The sequence below is a fragment of the Lathamus discolor genome, chromosome 19, assembly GCF_037157495.1.
Source record: "Lathamus discolor isolate bLatDis1 chromosome 19, bLatDis1.hap1, whole genome shotgun sequence".
In the NCBI taxonomy this organism is placed as follows: Eukaryota; Metazoa; Chordata; class Aves; order Psittaciformes; family Psittacidae; genus Lathamus; species Lathamus discolor.
In genome coordinates this window covers 5,669,280-5,690,964 of record NC_088902.1, presented here as the reverse complement: position 1 = coordinate 5,690,964, position 21,685 = coordinate 5,669,280, and the positions used below count along the sequence as shown (strand labels likewise).

Sequence of the window (21,685 nt, the reverse complement as noted above, 5' to 3'; positions counted from 1 at the left end):
CCCTTCCACTGGAGCAGCTTGCTCCAAGCCCCTGTGTCCAACCTGGCCTTGAGCACTGCCAGGGATGGGGCAGCCACAGCTTCTCTGGGCACCCTGTGCCAGCGCCTCAGCACCCTCACAGGGAACAGCTTCTGCCTAAGAGCTCATCTCAGTCTCCCCTCTGGCAGGTTCAAGCCATTCCCCTTGGCCTGTCCCTACAGGTCCTTGTCCCAAGCCCCTCTCCAGGTTCCCTGCAGCCCCTTTAGGCACTGGAGCTGCTCTCAGGTCTCCCCTTCAGGAGCCTTCTCTTCTCCAGGCTGCCCCAGCCCAGCTCTCTCAGCCTGGCTCCAGAGCAGAGCTGCTCCAGCCCTTGCAGCATCTTTGTCAGGAAACGGGGAACTCTTCTGGGAGGTGAGAAAGCTCCTGTTCCACCTGCAGCTCACACGTGCCCAGGAAAGACTCATGATCAATATTCTTCTCCATTAGTACACCATTCAAATCAATGGCTTTTGATCATACTCAAAAAGAAGGGTTTAAATTACTGTACAGCCTAATCCACAGATAAGCAGAATTAAGGGTAAAAGCTGAAACCTGTCTAGTCTAAAATTACTCAAACATTACACAGGGTAAGAAAGGATCTCGTAAGAACTATGGATATGAATAAAACCTTCAGGTTTTGAGGTGCTTTATACTGAAGCTGAAGTGTTTCACAAATCTCCCTGAATCATCTGAGCTGGAGATCCTGAAGGACATTATGATTCTTCCTATTTGCAACTTGGACTTCCTGAAAGGAAAAACAACAAAGTAGATCCTACAGAAAACAGCTCGTAGAAGAAAAAAACCATTGTGCACATATATTAGAGAAACTCCGTAGATTTAACATATCAAATTGTAACAGCAAATCACACTTTTTGACATTTAAATAACCAATATTTCTTTTCTATTCCTGAATAAATTTACAAGAAATTAAGCAACTTTTGAAACCTCTGAGGATTCCTTACCCAGCACATGCAGTAAAGTCTTTCTCTAACTCCCCTACTTGTATAAAGGGCCTTTGCTATCATAAACTTCCACCTTCTGAGCCTGTACTGGTCAGTCACCCCTGACCAAGTGACTTCTCCAAATGTAAGAGACTACCGAGAGGTTTGCAAGTGCTGTCACAACTTTTATGTCAATGGATTACAGAGCTCATTCACAACTCCCAACTGCAGCAGCAGCAGATAACACTCCAGGCGGACGTCACCTTCTCTGTAGCCAGAGATTGTGCAATGCCATGTTTAATCCACTCACCCAGAGGAAGAAGACATCAGCTACTTTTCATGTCAGTTAAGGCTTCTTTGTTCTGTTTTTCTCTGGTATGTGTCCCAGTTACGTGGAACTGGCAGATGGCATTAACTGCACACGAACAGAGACCTGTAAAGTCAACCCTATCCATCCGGGACTACAGTGATAGGACAAGGGGTGATGGGTTCAAATTGGAAAAGAGGAAGTTCAGATTGGATCTAAGGAAGATTTTTCCTGTGAGGGTGCTGAGGCGCTGGCACAGGGTGCCCAGTGAAGCTGTGGCTGCCTCATCCCTGGCAGTGTTCAAGGCCAGGTTGGACACAGGGGCTTGGAGCAAGCTGCTCCAATGGAAGGTGTCCCTGCCCATGGCAGGGGTTGGATGAGCTTTAAGTTCCCTTCAACACAAACCAGTCTGGGATTCTGTGACCTAGCTGATTTCCAGTCCTACCAGAAACTCTGTTGCTGTCACTGCTAGAACACAGCGGCTGCCAAGAGTTTCTCTCTTCCTGTCTTTTCCTACTCACCTCCTTTATGGACATTTCACTGTGTTTTCTCCAAGTTACCAGAACACCTCAGGTAAGAACTGCTGTCCTTCAAGTTACAAACCAGACAGCACTTAAGTGAGAAACATGTCAATGATTATTAAACTATGAAAATTGCTGAAGCTGGGGTATGTGCTTAATCACGAGTTAACAGGATATCCTCCAGAGTTAACAGGACATCCTGCAGTATCATGTGGACTCACGGACTGGTATCAGGAAACATGATGCCCATGGCAGGGGGTTAGAACTGGATGATCTTAAAGTTCTTGCCAACCCAAAGTATTCTGTGATTCTATGATCAGTTGTAGTCCCAGCAGAGTGAGCCATGGGGCTGGACTCCAAGAGACCCAGGATGCTTCCTAGATCCAGAACTGTATTTATTGAGGAAACCATCTTTTATTAAGCATGGCCTCATTCTTTTTGCTTTCCTCATCTGTTTTTCAAAGCCACGTTGCTGAAACTTCACACTCAAGCGGCATTACCTGCCAGCAGCAATCGATGATTATAGCCCGTGTCTTATTGCTGTCACAGAGTTGGCTGCCAGGGGACTTGCATGTTCTCACACTGCTCATGTGACAAGTTTCAGACACAAGGTTCAGTTCTGCTGTTTTCTGGCTGCCAGCCTCTGCTTCCTTCTGAGAACTCTCTGATTCAATGCACTAAACTACTACAGCCCAAAACACGGGGCAGGGACATAGCACTATTTCATGAGAGATAGTGGGTAGCTGCATTCACTTCCCAATTCTTGCAATACACACTTTAGACACTGAAAGTATGACTAAGAAATTTTAATCATAAAATGGTTTGGGTTGGAAAGGCCCTTAAGCTCATCCAGTTCCAAGCCCCTGCCATGGGCAGGAACGCCTCAGCCTAGACCATGTCTCCCAAGGCTCTGTCCAGCCTGGCCTTGAACGCTGCCAGGGATGGGGCAGCCACAGCTTCTCTGGGCACCCTGTGCCAGTGCCTCAGCACCCTCACAGGCAAGAGCTTCCTTAGATCTAACCTGAACTTGCCCTGCTTCAGTTTGAATCCATGACCCCTTGTCCTATCACTACAGTCCCTGATGAAGGCCCCTCTCCAATATCCTTGTACCTCCCTTTAGGCACTGGAAGCTGCTCTGAGGTCTCCATGCAGCTTCTCTTCTCTGGGCTTATTTGTCCACAAATTACAGAAGCAAATCTGACACACAAAAAGCTGTGCTCTCATTTCTCTATAAAGACAGAGATTTAATTTCCTTTACCCCTCTTTTTTTGCTTCTTTTAGCTATTCCACTATTGGATCCCAGACAGTTTTTATCCTCACAGTAAATTGTGACTAGTTCTCCAGTCACTGACAGTGGGATTCGTATGACCTCCTTCAATTTATAGGTCACTAGGGTGTTATTATATTTGTCTGCTCAGCAGCAAAACTGATGCAATGACCGAACATTCCCAAACTCAGGAGCAATCAGTGGATTAACACCACTTTTAATAGCTGGACATAACACATTTGGGGTTGTTCAGAGTGCAAAAGCCAGGGTAGAAACAATCCCAATCATTGCAGATGGAATTACCGAACACCGAACTGCAGTAACTACAGCCCAGGTTCAATGCTGCTTCTAAGACTAACAGCCATTGATTTTAGTTCCCAATTTCAGAAACTTGTGCTTGTGAAACAAATGCCTTTCAAAAGTCCTCTGACAAAGGGAGCCAGAAAAACACCCAGGCCAGCACACAGCCTCTGCTAAGGTCAGGGGACACATCACAACTACAAATTAGACCTGCAACAAGAGACAGGAGGAGAAACAGCCATGAAAGCTGACGAAATGAGACCTAGGGAAGGCAAGCCCCAGGACTTCAGTTACACTATCGGTAATTGTTTCTCCTCAAGCACACCCATGTGAAGGCTCACTTGCATCTGTGGTTCTGGTACATTACACCCAGCCTAGTTCCATCACCAGTCTGCTGTAGGGGAATCCTAGTCCCCAGTTCCATGAGTCCAGACTAACACTATCCTGGTAAAAAATAACCTCCCTGCTACTTCTAGCCCTGAGACTACAAGACGTATTCCTCACCTCTGCACTCCTGCTGTAATCCCATTCCCTGGAAAGCTGCATATCCTTCAACCCACTGCCCCTGTCATGCACAGACACATCCAGGGATCCATCTTAGCTGTGAGCTGCCTGAGCCTCCCTGGGGAGCACTTTCTACTTACTTTCTACTAAGCAATTAATTAAAAACTCAGGAGATCCTTTAGGCATCTGCAGTGGCCTTTATCAGCATTTTTCCTGTCAAGAACGAGCTCCTTACCCACTGACTCCTCTGGGATCTCTCTGCAGAGTGCAGCGGTTCCAGAGCACATTTCCAAGTGTCAGGAAGAGTCACTTTGCATGTGTCAGACAGGATTTTACTTTCTAGTAGGAGGAAATGTCTGACACTGGCATTGGCAGGAACATGTAACCAAGAGCCTGCCCAGGTACGTGCTGTTGCAGGTAGCTCTTCTCTCAGTGCTCTGGCTGCTGAATCAGCCTCCCAGCACAAAGTCACTGTCCTAACAGCACTGCAATGTGTGATGCAATTATTAATGCAGAACCTCATCCGTCTACTCCTTGGCCAATATTCCTTTATGGCCACGGCTTCTGGCAAAAGGGGACAAAGGTGGTGGTAATTGCTATACAGTATGAAGTCTGACAGCAAATTCATTACAAAGGGTGAAGTTAATAATAATAATAATAATAATAATAATAATAATAAACAAAACTTTCTTTACACCCAAATTTTCTACTTTGGACTTTTCAGGTATTTATAAAGTGGAGTTAAAAGTACTACTTTATACTTTATACAATATTGATTTGTATTCATTTGACTACCCTGCTACACTGTGAACTAAACACTTGGCTGCCTGTCATGGGCACATGGAATGAGTTCAAGACGAGGTTGAGTGACAAACACATCCCAGCATGCCCCAAACTTTGCTGAAAGCATCAACTAATAAACCCAGATGTGATTGTTACTTCTCATGGCCTGTACAGACAGACTGAATGACCACATAAAAACCAGGCTTACAACAGCCTGACCAGAAGACTTAAAGCAGGTAATTATGAAACCTCCTGGATGCTGAGAAGGCTGAAGGTTGAGATGTGAAGGCACCTCAAAAAGACTGAAGGAAGATCGGATTTGTGATCAAATCAGCTGAAGTAAGAGGGTTTATCAGTTCTGATGGTTAAAAACACTTTGGGGAAGGAAACAAAGATGACTGCTGTGTATAGCTCAGGTAAGGCCATGTCTGCAGCACAGGAAAATAAAGTGTAACATTGAGTTATTTTATACTGGACACATCCAACAAACCTGGTCACATCCATATGGATCTCAGACGATACATCTCTGTTAGCACAATTAGGTCCAGCAATGAGGCTTCCTACTTCTGAGGCTCTGGAATTACTACCTTACCTTCCACTCAAAGAACTGTCAAAAAACCTTTCCAGATAAAAAAGTCAACCCCAATAAACCCCCAAACCCAAATCACTTTCTCTGCGTGTAGGTACATGTAATCTATATCAAACAGCTCAAATGTCTTTGCTGTAACTTCTCGCACCTGTTGAGAAGTACAAAAATAACCAGCTTAGTCCTTTCCACTACAACTGCTCCCAGGTAGACACCTGCAGCTTGACTGGACTCAATGAGATTCACTCAACTCTACATAGAATAGCTACAGAAAGCGCCCCCAAAATTATGTGATAAACTCCCACCAGAAAGATCACTCCTTTTAAGCCCAATTCAAACAGAAAACTCACCTCCCTCCCCCCTCCCCCCCCCAATTCTAGCTGCAAAAGACAGTACTGAAAGAGATCAAAAAGGATCTTATGTGCTGCAAATAACTCATTTTGAAACAAACACCAATTTAGCCAATTCAGCACACACCTTTCTCCATGAGAGCACAACTTTAACCTGTTCTTAAAAGCTTAGGTTTGGACACAGTTTTCTGCACAAGCTTCACTTAGGATTAGTCTAGACAAACTGCTCTATTTCAACCACAAGATAAGACCATAGAAGAGCCTCTAACATGGATATTATTATAGAAGATAAAGCCAATTGTGACAACATGAGCAATTCTTGTACAGCCTGCTTTGCAAAAGAGCATGTTTTAAAGTGACATAAGTACAAACAGGTTATAAACAGCATCAAGTCTATTTTACTAAAGGGTGACTGTTACCCTAAATACAATCACTCCATTGTAACAAAGGCACGTATAAATCCAGTGTGAAGAATAACTAACACCTCTCACAACCAGCTTTGCCTACAGACTAAGCCACAGTTTTTGAACCCAATAATTCACTCTTCTGATGCTTACATCACTGAAAGTGCTTGAGTGAACTGAGGGCAGAAGTATTTATAACTCTTAAATCCAGGTGACTGTCAGCAGTACAGTGTCACAGCGCCAGCACCAGGGTAAACAAGGACACACCTCAAAAGGGAGAGCTGAGCCTCTCTGTTGATCCCCCAGACACAACCTCCTTCCGATTCACAGGTTGCGAGTCCAATGCCAGCAGGAAGGAGCGTGACTTTAGGCTGAGGATAAGGCAGGCACAGGGAACACAGGTGAATTTTATGCCTTAAAGCCATAACTGACTGCAACAACAGGGTTTGTGCTTGCAGCAAAGACATTCAAAACACTCTCCCTGCAGAGGTGTGTTCTGAGCCTCCCAGGTTTATACCCAAAACTTGGCATTAGCATTACCCCTTCCTTGAAGGGCCTAAGGCCATTGAGAAAACAACACAGAGAATCCAACAGCAGGATCAGAGGCAGGGAAAGGCACCACACAAAAAGGTGCCTATGAGCAGAGGCAGGCTGAGGTCTCACCTACTGCACCCATATACGGGAAAACCCCTCAGAATGCTCCCTTTCAAACCACAGCAGGGCCAGATAGGAAGGAGGAAAGGGAAGGTGTAGATTCAAACCTAAAACCGTACATAGTAACAATACACCAGCCTCCAACCCCAGCCTACACACAGGAGGGCAGTGTGACCAACCAGCACCCTGAGAGGAGGGTACTTCCTGTCTGGCGGTGGTGGTTACAAGTAGCAGCCTCACCAGGGAGCACTGGGTAAAGCCAAGCCCCGAGGCCTCTCACACAGTCCAGGAGGAAGGTCCAGGCTCCTGCCGGGCAGTGCAGGAGAGACCCCAAAGGCCCCTCCCCAAGCAAACACGGGGCAGTTGGAGGCACCCCCTCAGTGCACACTAAGACCCCCGCCCCACACCACAGAAGGGCAGGTCTCCCTCCACCTCCGCCCAGCCCCACAGGCCCCTCCAGAGCCCAGACAGAACAGCGGGGCCACCGCGAGCCCCACAGACACCCCTCAGCGCTCGCAGAGGAGGGGGAACCCTCCTCGAGCTCCAAAGGCCTCCTCCGGGCCTCAGTCCCCGCGGACACAGCGCACGACCGGCGGCCCCAGGAGTCACCCTCAAAGCGTTGAGAGGACCCGGGAAGGCCTCTAAAGCCCCCGCCGGCTCAGAGAGCCAGAAGGGGCTCCCGCGAAGACCGAGCACCCGCACAAAGCCGAGCAGGCCCCGCCGCCCCTCACCCGCCCTTAGGCCTCACTCACCGCGTCCCCTCCGAGGCCGCTCCCTCCGCCTGGCGGAGGGCGGGGTCCCGCCGCTAAGCCCCGCCCTTTCCGGGCAGCTTTCCGATTGGCTCCGCGGTCAGAGCCGGCTGGCCAATGGGAACCGAGAGCTGCCGGTGGAGCGGTGGGTGCGTGTGCTTTGGTACCCTCGGTCCGTGCTCCCGGCCCGGTCCCGGTCTTCATCCCAGTGGGCACCCGGTCCCGCCCGGCCCGCTCCCGGTGCGGACAAAGGATGATACCGGCTATTCGAGCTGCCCCCCGGCAGCGTCCCGGGAGCGCTCCCTCCTCTGCGGCTGGATGGGACCCTGGGGGAACCGGGTCCGCCGGTGCTGGCAGCGGACGGCGCCCAAACGCCCCGGTCGGAAGTGGCGGCGGCTGTGGTGAAGGAGACGCGAGGCAGCAGCATCGGGAGTGGGGCGGGGGGAATCCCCGGGCCCCGAGCGCTGGCCCCGCCGCTCTCCTGCCTCCCGCCGCTGCGGCTCGTTTCGATTTCGTTTCCCGGAAGGATCGCGCTGAAGCCGCAGCAGCCGCAGGGAAGGGACCCGCCCGCGCCGGACACCGGGGGGTACCGCGGTGGGCACCGGCCGCCCGCCGCCACCGGGGATGCAGGTAAGAGCTTCCCCCCCTTCCCCCTCCATCCCCGGTTTGCCACCCTCAGTAGGGGCTGGAAGTTGATGCTGGGGGGCGGGGTGACCCCCATCCTCCTCCAAATGGCCTCACGGAGCCCGGAGCAAGCGGGGGGGGGGGTGTGTGTGTGTGTGCTCCATACCCCCCATTTGGGACCAAGCAGAAAGCGGCTCTCACACACCGTGGGGGTCGTTTTCATCCCCTTTTCTTTGCTTTCCCCCCTCAAACCTTTCCAAGGATAACACTTCCTCACAAAGCAAGGAAATGCTGCCATGTGGAAGCAGCAAAGCAGGAAAAAAAGCAAGAGCAGGAAACTGGTGTAAAATGATAAAAATCAATATCAAGTACTAAAAACTCAGAAGGAATCTCTTATGCCCTAGAAATCTTTAGGAGCAGGAAAAATACCAAACACTTGTTCTGTTTTTATTGTAAGCCTTATTGTAAAGGAGGCACAGAGATGGGAGGAAACTGAAATATCTTTTATTAGAGACATTTTAGGCAAAATACTCCACCAATTTCTTTCACTTTGACTTTTCCCTGTACCTTATTGCTCAGAATGAATCCGAAAGGTCTCTTGTGTTCCTGTTCAAAGTTTAAACTGGATTTTCACTGGTTTTCTGTGTGTCACAGAGCTGCTTGTGCTTTGCTAAACCTTCAAGCCAGGCAGCAGTCACTTCCCTGCTAGCAGGGAGTTGAGTCACACTCATCCTCCTGCTGAAGAAAACCCCTTGCCCATCACCAAACTCCCACATTCCTCCTGCTGGAAGGATCACAGGGAATCACAGAATGAACCAGGCTGGAAAAGCCCTTTCAGCCCATCCAGTCCAACCCTTACCCTGCACTGCCAAGGCCACCCCTAACCCATGGCACTGAGGCCTCGTCTCCACGCTGTGTGAACACTTGCAGGGCCGGTGCCTGCAGCCCTGCCCTGGGCAGCCTGTTCCAATGCCTGAGCACCCTCTGGGGCAGGAATTGTTCCTCAGCTCCATCTAAACCTGCCCTGGTGCAGCTTGAGGCCGGTTCCTCTTGTCCCATCCCTTGTTCCTTGGGAGCAGAGCCCAGCCCCTCCTGGCTCCATCCTCCTGTCAGGCACTTGTAGGGAGCCATCAGGTCCCCCCTGAGCCTTCTCTTCTCCATCTGAACCCCCCAGGTCCCTCAGCCGTTCCCCATCACACTTGGGCTCCAGGCCCTGCACCAGCTCCATTGCCCATCTCTAGTCCTGCTCCAGCCCCTCACTGTCTCTCTTGTAGTGAGGGGCCCAGAGCTGAGCACAGGATTTGAGGTGCAGCCTCACCAGTGCCCAGCGCAGGGGATGGTGAAGTGTTTTCCCCAGAAGATGAAGCACTTTGCTCCTGTGTTCCTCGTTCTGGGGACACCAGCTCTGCATTTAAAATACATCTGGCACCATCTGCTCTCCCATTGCACACTGTGATGTTCTTCAGCCCTGATTTTCAGGGCGGCTCAGCTCCTCTGACCCCCCTGTGCACTGAGGAGCGCTGACTGCTCTGACAGCCTCCAAACATCCACCTGAGCGGGTGTTGGAGCTTCAGAAAATGCTCTTTGTAGGCAAAACTCTTAATTTTCCGGAGAATGACGCTGAGAAATTGCTGGGATTCCCATTAATAGATTTTTGAGGCAAATCATTATCTGCTTGGCTGGCAGCAGTATTTCAGCATCTAGATGGGGCTGAAAGGATGAGAGCTCCCTCCTGGCTCACATGCTCTGGATGAGATCTGGAAGCAGAGCTGCTGCTGATAGGGCTGCTTCTCCTCCCAGCACAGACCATCTTCCCCATTCAGTGATGCTGGAGGGGCTCTTTAATGAATAACCAAGAGGAAGGAGTAATTCTTGAGGTTCTGGGCTTTCATGGCATGTGAGCAAGATGAGCAGACATCTCCCTAAACCGTGGGATGGCTATTCCCACTTATGCCCAAATGATCCCTGCAGAAAAAGTTAGAGGTCTCTTCATACAGTGTTATTAAGACAAAAATCTAAGCACTATTACCAGTTTTACTTTATTTTAATGACTCTAAAGAATTGAAGGGCTTTCCTTAACCCTAAGGTATCCAACAAGCACCTGAGGGTGCTCCAGGAAACAGGAACCAGCACAGGCACCTGGCTCTGCCAGGCTTGGCTCCATCTTTTACTTCCCTGCATGTTGCAGCAGGGAGGAATCAACACAACCATTGTGATCAGAAGCACGATTCGTTTATTGGGCTTCTACCTTCGGTTAATATAACAGTGAATATGCAAATACTAGGCACTTGATTGGTTCTGGCACAAAAGGCATTGCGTAAGCTCTACACTTTTGCAGCTACACCGTGCAGCCCCCCACCATCCTCCTCTCATGCACTTATCGCTTAGTGTCCTTGGCTGTGATTGGTCATAGCATGTTGCTGTTTGCCGGTGTCCTTCAGTTCCTCATTATCTGGTGCTAGTAAGTCTGCACCATTCTCTAAACAAATGTTCTATTTCAGCTCGTTGATGGGAACGTGACCTTTCTCTGTTAGCCACTTCTCCACAATTCCTCCTTTTTCTTTATGAAGGAATAAGGACTGAGTCAGGAGTCACTGTAAACAAGCAGAACAACATTGCAAAGAACAACAAAGCAACAAGCCCCCTATAATTATGAGTCCTATAATAGCGAAGCAGCTTGTAAAGCAAACGTATATGCAGCTCTATGAAGCGAACCTTGATTTTTCAAATAACTTGAGTAACTCAAAATCTGTACTTTCTAAAATCAGCTAAATATTTCCAAAGCGCTATAAGCGGGTTACATAAAAGTTATTTTGACAGACTATACAAAAAGTCTTTGTTTCAGCCAACTCTGGCGAAGATGCCTTATAGACTGACAACCACCACAATACAATTCTACTGTAGGGTCACACTGATGACAAAAACTACAGAGTTATCGAAGCACTTGTTGTATCACCAATCTCAGTTGTACCACTATATGCCTGTGGCCATGGACCGGATCTAGGAGGGCAACCGTGCTCAATGAAAGCTCTGTGTTGACTAAGGAGTTAAGTTCTTCTATTAGTGGCTGTAGCGCTCGGCGCAAGCGACGCTCCCCCCGGGTCTGCGAGTCAGGGTCCATACACTAGCTCGGAGACGCCGTCACTGGAGCTTCTGCAACAGCCGGTCTTAGTCACTTGGATGGTACCCACAAGGGTCCTGCAGGAGCAGAAACACAGGTGTAACCACGGCCCAGATATACTACTTCTGCCTGTCCCTGCCACAAACCCGTATTAGGATCTCGATAGTACGCCTTAAAAGAAGGCTTTATCTTTTGCGCTTCTGTTTGTACATCTGTTTGTACATTCTGTTTGCGCTGGAGTTTGTTCATCACCAAAGATACATAGATAATTTAACGTATACAATGTTAAGGAAATCCGCTCTTGAACATCTGTTATGTGTGAATGTTTCTTTTAACGTCCAAGCGGATGGCCACTTACTCAGAGAAACTGGTAATATCGGAATCAGAGTCAAGCAATGCAGTCAAAGTTATCGAGTGATTTCCCCAAGTTAATATTGCTGTAATCTCTGGGCGGGTTGCCATTGATAGAGAAAATAGGGCGAGTCCTCCGGTAGATCCAAAACCACAGGTGCCATGAACGGTTTGATGTGCCCCTGATATTAACTGCGAAATGGGCACAAGTTGTGCTATACGTGTGCCTTTTGGTATATGCAGAGGAGGATAGTCAGTCTTTGCCATAATCTTAATTTCACCCATATAATCAGCATCGATGACACCTGGAACAATGAATAATAGTCCTTTCAATGCGGATGATGATCTCCCCAGTAGCAAGGCTCCTATAGGCTTATTATTGTCCAAAGTCAGGGGACCATATATTCCGGTAGAGAGCAATGACACGGTCTTATCATATAAGGTAGTATCTGCTGCAGTTGCTAAGTCCATTCCGAGGCTGCCGGCGGTGGCTGGTTGCAGGGCGATGGAGTTTGATTTGCTGCGTACAAACGTTGAGGCGCAGGGGCTGTAGTACCCATGCTTGGGATCATCGTGCAACGGGTCTTGGCGCTCCGCTGCCTGTTTCCCAACAGGTTCTGTTTACGTCGACAGGTAGCAGCACAATGGTTATCCATTTGACAATTAGGGCACCAAACCGAGTGGTGGCAATCTTTTCTCATGTGCCCATTTTGACCACATCTAAAACATCGAGGACCCTTGACCATACCGGTGGCTTGCAAAGGTGCCAAGGCCGCTAATACTTGCGAATGACTTTTTTGAATTGCCTCTCCCCCTGCTTTTACCGCCTCAATCAACATTGTCTGATGCCCCATAGGTACCCGTGCCGTTCGTTCTAACATCTCTTCTACAGTGGCATTTGCAGGTAACTGAACAAGTATATGCCTCACAGCATCATTACAGTTCTGTATTGCACACTGACGCAGTAAAATACCATGCATGTATTCTGGAGTACCTGACTTCCTTATAGCATCAGCTACCCTATCCACAAAGGTACTGAAGGGCTCGTCCTTTTTCTGTGTCACCTTCATGTAGGCAGGAGCTGCAGTAGTATCTTTAATCTGTGATAGAGCTCGCAAGGCTAGTCTCATAGATTCTTTTAACAATTCTGGACCTAGCTGGACTTGAGCCTCCTTAGTGGAGAACTGCCCAATTCCCATCAGGTGTTGTAATTGCACCCCAATCAGGGGATCTCCCTGGCCTGGCTGAACTGCAACCGCCTCTTGACAGGCTTTCTGCCAATACGTGTTCCGTAACAACAACTGCGAAGGGGTGAGGATTAATTTCACAATACTTTTAATATAACAGCAAATCTGTTCCCCAAATATATGACATTTGCCTAGTGGGTTCAAACTGAATGCCTGTAGAAGTAACAGTTTGCCTTAACTGAGATAGCAGTTTCCAATTTAAGGGAGACATTTCAGCATTTACTGCCTGACCTTGAGCGTTAATCTGGTACTTAACAGGAAAGGCGAGAATCTTTTCCTGCAACGCCTGCAAACAATCAAAATCATTGTTTGACAGAGCCTCTCTCTGAATAGATTTCCAATCTATCACCTGGATTCGCATTTGTCTACCTGTGCTCTGCAACTTTACCTTTTTTCTAAAGTTGTTCACCCTGCTTTGCACGGCTACAAACAGCAGCCTGCTGGGCAGCAGCTACAGAATCACAGAATCACAGAATCCCAAGGGTTGGAAGGGACCTAAAAAGATCATCTAGTCCAACCCCCCTGCAAGAGCAGGGTAACCTACAGTACATCACACAGGAACTTGTCCAGGCGGGCCTTGAATATCTCCAGTGTAGGAGACTCCACAACCCCCCTGGGCAGCCTGTTCCAGTGCTCTGTCACTCTTACAGTAAAGAAGTTCTTCCTGATGTTAACGTGGAACTTCCTATGCTCCAGTTTACACCCATTGCCCCTTGTCCTATCACTGGATATCACTGAAAAAAGCCTAGCTCCATCATCCTGACACCTACCCTTCACATATTTGTAAACATTGATGAGGTCACCCCTCAGTCTCCTCTTTTGCAAGCTAAAGAGACCCAGCTCCCTCAGCCTCTCCTCATAAGGGAGATGTTCCACTCCCTTAATCATCTTTGTGGCTCTGCGCTGGACTCCTTCAAGCAATTCCCTGTCCTTCTTGAACAGAGGGGCCCAGAACTGGACGCAATATTCCAGATGCGGCCTCACCAAGGCTGAGTAGAGGGGGAGGAGAACCTCTCTTGACCTACTAACCACTCCCTTTCTAATGCACCCTAAGATGCCATTTGCCTTCTTGGCCACAAGAGCACATTGCTGGCTCATGGTCATCCTCCTATCCACCAGGACCCCCAGGTCCCTTTCCCGTTCACTACTTTCCAGCAGGTCAGCCCCCAACCTGTACTGGTACATGGGGTTGTTCTTCCCCAGATGCAAGACTCTACACTTGCCCTTGTTAAATTTCATCAAGTTTCTCCCCGCCCAACTCTCCAGCCTGTCCAGGTCTCGCTGAATGGCAGCACAGTCCTCTGGTGTGTCAGCCACTCCTCCCAGTTTTGTGTCATCAGCAAACTTGCTGAGGGTGCACTCAGTTCCCTCATCCAGGTCATTGATGAAAATATTAAACAGCACCGGTCCCAGCACCGACCCCTGAGGAACTCCACTAGTCACAGACCTCCAGCTAGATTCTGCGCCATTGACCACAACTCTCTGCCTTCTTCCTTTCAACCAGTTCTCGATCCACCTCACTACTTGATCGTCAAGCCCACACTTCCTTAGCTTATCTATGAGGATGCTGTGGGAGACAGTATCAAATGCCAGCTGCCTGCCTGCTTCAGCAGCAGCCATAAATACCTGTCAGCAACCGCACTTTTGCATTAACCCTTTCTTGCCTGAAATGTTAAACCACTACCTGTTAAAAACTTTTACATGAACACAATAACAAAAAGAAATACATAGAACACCATCTGCCCTCATCACACACACACACATACACACATACGTATGGGATCCCACAAGCACACTCCACACAATTACAATATTTGAAACACAAAATCCAGACAATCATTACTCCCACTACACAGTCCCACGTACAGAACGTGGCACAAGGACTCTGTGAAGACTATCAGGAAACCAGCTCCAACAAGCATCATCGCAGTGTGAGGCGGCAGGCTCAGCCCTAGCGCGCGTCCCCGCAGAGGCTCTGCCTCCCCCATATTGCATGAGGCTTGGGCTTTTATACTGATCAAAATGCACACTCATTCTGACACAGGTGGCCAGCCTATGTCAGAAGAAGTGGCCAGCAATATCTATAAAGGTTTCCAAGCATCAATAGAATCATAGACATATTTGCTAACTTCTAGTACATGAGTATCACAGAGAGACTGTATCAAATGAGTTGTATATGGGACCCTAAGTCCACAGTCCGCCACAGTCCGCCCGATACCCCTGATAAGGGCATACAAGAAACCTTCCCACCACGGGTCTTGATCCAGCACATACATCACAGGGAAAGCACACAATACATCTGCATCCCCCACCCATCTCGCTTCTCCCTTTACAGCTGCCCATCTATCATGAGGATCTGGGGGATATAAATTAGGCTTCTTTTCCGGCTCCATGTCAAAAGGCCCATCCAGCTCAGCATCAGAATTAACAGGCGTCAGAACCTCAGGAGCAGCAACAGCAGCCTGATGAGCACGCACAGGCTCCTTCTTGGGGTCAATAGGGCCCGGGTCAAAAAGACTGTCTTCATCTCTGTCCTCAGTCTTTGCAGACATGGCAGCAACTGGCAGAGGCTCAGGGGTGGCCAGGGGTGGGGGAGACACTGGGTTCCACGATCTCACTTTTTGACTTTAACGTCTCTAAAATATGACTAACAAATGTTTCACAGTGTCACTGCCTTTTGTGGCTGCGTCCCACAACTTAACTCGTGCACCATTCCACAAAGAGACCTCAGATACGGTAGGCTCATCAGTCTCTGAATAATGCGTCTTCGACCATTTCAACATTAAATTTAAGTCTGTCTCTTTAAAGGTTGCTCCCTTCACCTTAAGGACTGAAAACATCCATAAAACAGAGACTTCTTCCTTAGCGATTTTTTCCCAAGTCCCAGGCTCAAAGGCTTCTCCACCCCCCTGGATTAAGTCCTTCTCCTTAATCCAGAGCAACAGTCTTTTTAGCATAGCTTCATCATACGCTATCCCTCTCGCAGAGAGGATATGTCGGAAGAGTTGAAGTACTGCATACTTATGTAGGCAATTAATAACTGTCCTCCAGTCTTTAGCACTTTTTTTTTTTTTTTTTGCTTGCTTGTTATCATCAAACACTCTATTCCAAAGCTCATCCCCAAACTTCCTCCATTCGGGTGGATCAAATACATCGGTAGGATCTCGGAAACAACCTAACTCTCTCGCGTATTCTAACAGAGCCTTTAATCCCTTCGTTAAGTCCAATTCCTTATCCACTTGCCGCTTCTCTAAGAAGCACTTAAATAAATCATATGCTGCCTCTCTATCCATTATTACTCAGTTATTACTCAACTTTTTCTCAACTCATAAGATGTTGGCGCCAGTGCAGCTCACCAGGAGGCAGACGAAATACGGGCGGCGAGCCAAGTAAAATCTTGCTCAGGCTTTCGGAACCGACGCTGCCAGCAGCGAAGCGTTCTTTGCCTTCCGAGGGCTGCATTCTTCAGAGCTTTCCCGATCCCTGCTGTCTTCCCAGCCTTTAAAGGTACCTGGGTTCCTGTTCCAATCGGTCCGCTCCCCTCCTGTTCCAGCTGTCTTCTTCACTCAGTCAAGCAACAGCAAGAGGGTCCCTAGTTTGGGCACCAACTTGTTGCAGCAGGGAGGAATCAACACGACCATTGTGATCAATAAGCACGATTCGTTTATTGGGCTTCTACCTTCGGTTAATATAACAGTGAATATGCAAATACTAGGCACTTGATTGGTTCTGGCACAAAAGGCATTGCGTAAGCTCTACACTTTTGCAGCTACACCGTGCAGCCCCCCACCATCCTCCTTCTCATGCACTTATCGCTTAGTGTCCTTGGCTGTGATTGGTCATAGCATGTTGCTGTTTGCCGGTGTCCTTCAGTTCCTCATTATCTGGTGCTAGTAAGTCTGCACCATTCTCTAAACAAATGTTCTATTTCAGCTCGTTGATGGGAACGTGACCTTTCTCTGTTAGCCACTTCTCCACACCTGCAGCCATGGAGCTCTAGGGATGCATAACCCACATCCAGAGCCTGGATGAGGGCACGTACTAAAGGAATGGTGCTAAAGAGCGAGGGATCTCTGGCTACTTGGGCAACCAGAGATTCATCCTGGGGCTGACAAAGGACCTAGAGCCAGTGTGGAAGAGCAGCACACAGCACATCATGCTGCTGTGAGAAACCAGATGGATAACTGGAGCAGTATTTACTGTGGTGGAGCCATATCCAAAGCAAAGGCAGGACCAGCTGGGAATTCCCCCCACTGATGTGTTTGATCTCTTTTCCCAGGGTCAAGCAGCCATCGGCTCTCCCAGCTCTGTTGTCACAGCTTCAATACCAGCCCCATCCCCGGCCAGGCACCCACCCAGCAGCGAGGGGGAGATCTTCACGCTTCCAGGCGGACTGAGTGAGTCGATGTTGAGCAAGTCGATGCTGCTTAAAACCCCAGAAGTTCCCACAGGGTGGAATATTGTGGGTACAGCCGTGGTGTCCCACCCAGAGCCCATTCCCTGTGGTCAAGGGGCACAAGATCCACCAGTCGTCAGGGTTCATTTTCTCTCTTTGGGATGCTTTCGACTTGAGTTCTTAATCTAGAGGGAAAGTTTGGTGATAGAAAGGACCAGTGTCCTGCCTTGCCACCCCCAGCAGTTTTGGAGCTGCAGACTGAGTTGTTTCAGAAGATGCCCTTGGTTTCAGGAATCCAGCCCTCCCTGTGGAGCAAGGACGACGTGATCCACTGGCTAAGATGGGCTGAGGCAGAGTTCTCCCTTCGGCCAGCTGATGACAGCAAGTTTGAAATGAACGGCAAAGCCCTGTGCATCCTCACCAAGGATGACTTCAGATATCGAGCTCCAAGCTCAGGTTAGACTGAGTGCAAGGGTGTTTCTGAGGCCCATCCAAGTACAGCACAAGCTGTGATATGCTGAGAGGGGCTGGATGGGTCCCAGCAGGCTTTAGCTCTGGCCAACTGGGTGCTGGAGACCAGGACAGCCCTCTGCCTTTAGTCTGTCTGGGCTGTAAATGCTTTGGGATGCAAACAACCTCTTTGTGGCACAGAAGTCTAAGCAACAACATCAGCTGAGAGAGACTGTAACGCCAGGTCACCTGAGCAGACTTCCCTTCCCTGCAGGTGATGTGCTATATGAAATACTCCAGTACATTAAGACTCAACGCAGAGTTCTGGTGTGCAGCCCTTTGCTGAACTCACCCTTCAGAGAAGCCAGGAGCACAGAGAAAGGTATGATGGAGAATGGCAGCTGTCCGTCAAGCAGAACTTGTCCTCAGCTACAGTGGGTTGCATGCATCTGGGGTTTGAAGCTCAAGCTGCTGAACCCATCCCATCCTATCTGAGGGTAGCAGGACAGTCCTGGAGGTGGCAGCCAGGTCCAACAAAGTCCAGGTCATCAAGAAAGCTTTTAGCAATGGTGCAGGTCTGGTCAGATCAGGTCTAGGTAGATCCATGGTGGCCAGGTGAGGCTGTAGCTACATTAGAAAGCCTACCTATAGATTGAGATCTGGACCAGAGAGGGCTGATAACCAAGCAGAAACCAGTCCTCCTGCAGCATAGCTGGGAAAGGAATGGGGATCCAGGGCTGAGCTTAAATAGAGCTTCTGGGCCAGTGAGGAGAGGCCCAGGTGAGGCTGGTCAGGGCCAGTGAGGCTTATGTGTGCCTGTAGCGGAAGTGGCTTTGCATTAAGGTGGTTCTGGGAGGGTTTTCCTCAGTTCTTTTGTCAGTTCAGCTGTCAGTTCATCTTAAGCCTCCACAACAATTTACAGAACAAGAGTCTGTATTCTGGTGCATTCACCTCTTCCAGCTTTTCTTCTGTATCTGTTCCTCACCCTCCTTGGCATCTCCTTTAATTCCCCTAGACCTCCTGCTGCTCTTGCCTTGGGAAAATCCCAGGTTTTCCTTAGAATCCCTGTCCTCTCTCTAGGCTGATAACCAGCCTGGGCTGTCCCTTCTCACCGATTTTGGAGCTTTGGAAGATCTCCTGGGACCTGCTGTGATGCACCACAGGGTTGCTTTGGTTTTGTTTTATTCCCAGGGACAGGCTGCAGTGCTGAGGCTGCTCCAATGGCTGTTTCCTCCTGCCTGGGTTGTGCAGAACAGCCCATGTCCTGCAGCCTTGCAGGGCCACTGAACCTCTCCTGTCACAGCTTGGAGGGCAGCTGCAGGGCAGATGCCATCTGCTCTTTTCCTACAGCCCTGTCAGCCCCAGTGGATGGGAGAATTGCAGGTAAATATGAATTTATGCCCTGGTTCCTGGGGGCAATGAGCTTGTGCTTTGTCCTGTTTGCCCATCTGTCTCACCTCGGTCTGTTCCATGCGGCAGTGGGTGCTGCCCTGCCTCAGCTTCCTCACCTGAAAAACTGCAGTTCCTGTTAGTATTTTGAGATCATGGAATCCCAGACTGGTTTGGGTTGAAGGGACCTTAAATCTCCTCCAGCTCCAACCACTGCCAGGGATGGGGCAGCCACAGCTTCTCTGGGCACCCTGTGCCAGCGCCTCAGCACCCTCACAGGGAACAGCTTCTGCCTAAGAGCTCAGCTCAGTCTCCCCTCGGGCAGGTTAAAGCCATTCCCCTTGGCCTGTCCCTATTTCACTTGTCCAAAGCCCCTCTCTGGGTTTCCTGTATGCAAATAATCCATCATGAAAAGTGCTGTGCATGAGCTCTGGGCTCTTTTCTTTATTACCATTGCTAGCACGTGCAGTTCTGTTGCTGACTGACCCTCACTGGAGCCTTAGTGGGAGCTCTGTGCCTGTTTATTCTCCCCCAACACTCAGACTGCAGGTTGCTGTGGGATTATGTGTACCAGCTCCTCTCTGACAGCCGCTATGAGCCTTACATCAAGTGGGAAGATAAGGAAGCCAAGATCTTCCGGGTTGTGAACCCAAACGGCCTTGCCCAGCTCTGGGGCAACCACAAGGTAAATGCAGTTGGGAACCAATTTGTCATTCCTGGGCTTCTGCATATTGCTTTCAGGACCCGTTCTCCAGAGCTGATGGCGCAGAGATTGGGAAGGGTGAGACAGTGGGTGCAGAGCTAGTGAGAGATGCCAGCCTGCTGATGATTAAGGAGGGAGGCTTTCTCATCCCCTAGGAAGCAAACTGTAATGGATATGGACCCAGGAGCAAGGCTGGGTTGAAGACCCATGCTGCAGCTTACAGTGCCCAAGAACCACCTCAAATGTCCCATGTGTGGTCCTGCTGCAGACAGACCAAAGCCACGTGTCAGTGCTTTTATACAGACCTCCCAGTTCTTTTCTCCTTCCAGAACCGGATGAACATGACCTATGAGAAGATGTCACGGGCGCTCAGACATTACTACAAACTCAACATCATCAAAAAGGAGCCAGGGCAGAAGCTGTTATTCAGGTGAGCTGGAGCAGTTCAGAGCTGCTTGGGGCACTGCAGATGGGGCATGCGAAGGTGATGGGCTCCAGATGTTGGCAGCTGCTTCATCCAGCAAGATCCCAGTGACACCAGGTCTGAAGTTCACCTCCAGACAGAGGGAGGGGTGAAAATAAGCCAGGAGCCTCTTGGTTTCAGTGCTGGCTGCTTGCCTGGGACTGGTTTGGAGTTAAAATGCCAGCTCTGGACTGGTAAGTGCTGAGCTTTGTCTTCCAGGCTTGGTGCATGCTGGGTGCAAAGCAAGAGCTGAGATGCTTAGCAAAGCCAAGGATGGCAGATACCTCTGGCGAGCTCCAGAGCTCAGCTGATGAGGGCAAGAGCTCCAGGGTTTACAGCCTGGTTTGGGGCTGGGACATGCTCTTAAAGCCATTCAGCAAATGTATTACAGGTTTTTGAAGACTCCTGGGGAGATCATCCATGAGAGGTCCAGCAAGGTGGAGCAGCTGGAGCAGGAAAGCGAGGACCAGGAAGACTTGAAAGAAGACCCACTGGAGGTTTCACCATAGGAAGCCGTTGATGGTGGCACTTGCAGTGCATCACAGACTTGTGCTCTGCTGGGACATGCTGGTGTCTCTGGCATCTCCTGGACACGAGGCCACAGAGCTGCTCCTACGTTTCAAAACCCACCCTGAGCCAAAGCAGTGACATCGCTGGGGCTTCATCAGCAAAACACATGCAGAAGTTGTCCCTCAGCCCCAAAGTGCAGGAGAACACCGGCTTGTCTCCTGCTCGCTTTTCTGTCCTTTGAGGAGGGAGCCTGACATTTTTGCTGTGTAAATTCGGTTGCTTGTCTTTAAGGTTCAAACTTGCTGGTAAAGAGCGTTCTTGCAGCGAGATGTGCTGAGTAAAGAGCACTGGAGCACGTGTTTTGGGTTGAGCATCTACCCCAGTGCTTTTGCAGCGAGTGGTGACCCGAAGCCTGACCACGCTGCTCTGGATCTGAGCCACTTCCCCAGTCTGAGAATGGACTTCCACTGCAGAGGCTGCAGTCCCACTGTCCTGTGGGGTTGCTCCTGCGGCTAAGGGTGGGATGGTGCTGCACCATCTGTCTGGATCGGGCCTGGCTGGAGCTCCAGGCTGCATGGATGCCCTAAGCTGGGTCTCATTTTAACTCCTGTCCCTCTATATTGCTGTTTGTAACCAGCTGTGTAAGTAATGTGAAGAGAAACACAGCCAGTAATGAACATTACTCATGGTCAGAAATGTGGTTATTTGCTTGGAGTCAGAAGCAGGAATTCCAGCCACCCCCTGGCCCTGTCAGTGCCCCGTGAGTGTGTGTGAAATCCAAAACCAGCCACTAACATTTTCAGATCGCTTTTCCTTGAGCAAATAAAACTGGGACTGTTTAAGGTTGAAAATCCCACTTCCTGCTGGTTGAAGGCCTGAAACTGGGGAAATCCAAGGCTTCCTCATGGAAAACCAGCTCCTTTGGGCACCCAGATCTTGTCCCCAAGCTTGGCAGCACTAAACCAGAGTGCAGCAGTCTGAGGTGCTCAGCAGCTGAGCATAGATTCATCCAGGTTGGGAAAGCCCTTTAATCCCATCCAGTCCAAC

At 49.4% G+C, this 21,685-nt stretch overlaps 2 protein-coding genes across 7 annotated transcripts in view; one reads left to right on the top strand and one right to left on the bottom strand.

The window, feature by feature from the left end:
- The window catches only part of KCTD20 (potassium channel tetramerization domain containing 20), a 30,200-nt gene extending 22,711 nt beyond the window's left edge, over nucleotides 1–7,489 (bottom strand). The window contains exons 1-3 of one of the 6 annotated variants that reach the window (XM_065698637.1): nucleotides 7,367–7,370; nucleotides 6,249–6,352; nucleotides 5,132–5,167 (exon numbers count right to left, since the gene is read on the bottom strand). In XM_065698637.1, coding sequence (XP_065554709.1) covers nucleotides 5,132–5,145 — 14 coding nt within the window. In that variant the 5' untranslated portion in view covers nucleotides 5,146–5,167; nucleotides 6,249–6,352; nucleotides 7,367–7,370. The other 5 variants (XM_065698636.1, XM_065698629.1, XM_065698634.1 and 2 more) reach the window with 5 other exon arrangements.
- A 6-nt stretch (nucleotides 7,490–7,495) lies between these two features.
- On the top strand, nucleotides 7,496–21,320 carry ETV7 (ETS variant transcription factor 7). Its single transcript, XM_065698642.1, has 8 exons — nucleotides 7,496–8,014; nucleotides 17,007–17,124; nucleotides 17,415–17,579; nucleotides 17,848–17,955; nucleotides 18,765–18,956; nucleotides 19,505–19,647; nucleotides 19,995–20,095; nucleotides 20,520–21,320. Exons 1-8 carry the CDS (start codon nucleotides 8,009–8,011, stop codon nucleotides 20,635–20,637), a joined length of 951 nt encoding a protein of 316 aa, XP_065554714.1. The 5' UTR covers nucleotides 7,496–8,008; the 3' UTR covers nucleotides 20,638–21,320.
- Nucleotides 21,321–21,685: the final 365 nt, after the last annotated feature.

What these genes read in the sequence shown, in the direction of transcription:
- ETV7 (XM_065698642.1), top strand. An exon ending in AGCTCTGGGGCAACCACAAG is followed by an intron (nt 19,648 to 19,994) that starts GTAAATGCAGTT and finishes TTCTCCTTCCAG; the next exon opens with AACCGGATGAACATGACCTA. An exon ending in GGGCAGAAGCTGTTATTCAG is followed by an intron (nt 20,096 to 20,519) that starts GTGAGCTGGAGC and finishes AATGTATTACAG; the next exon opens with GTTTTTGAAGACTCCTGGGG.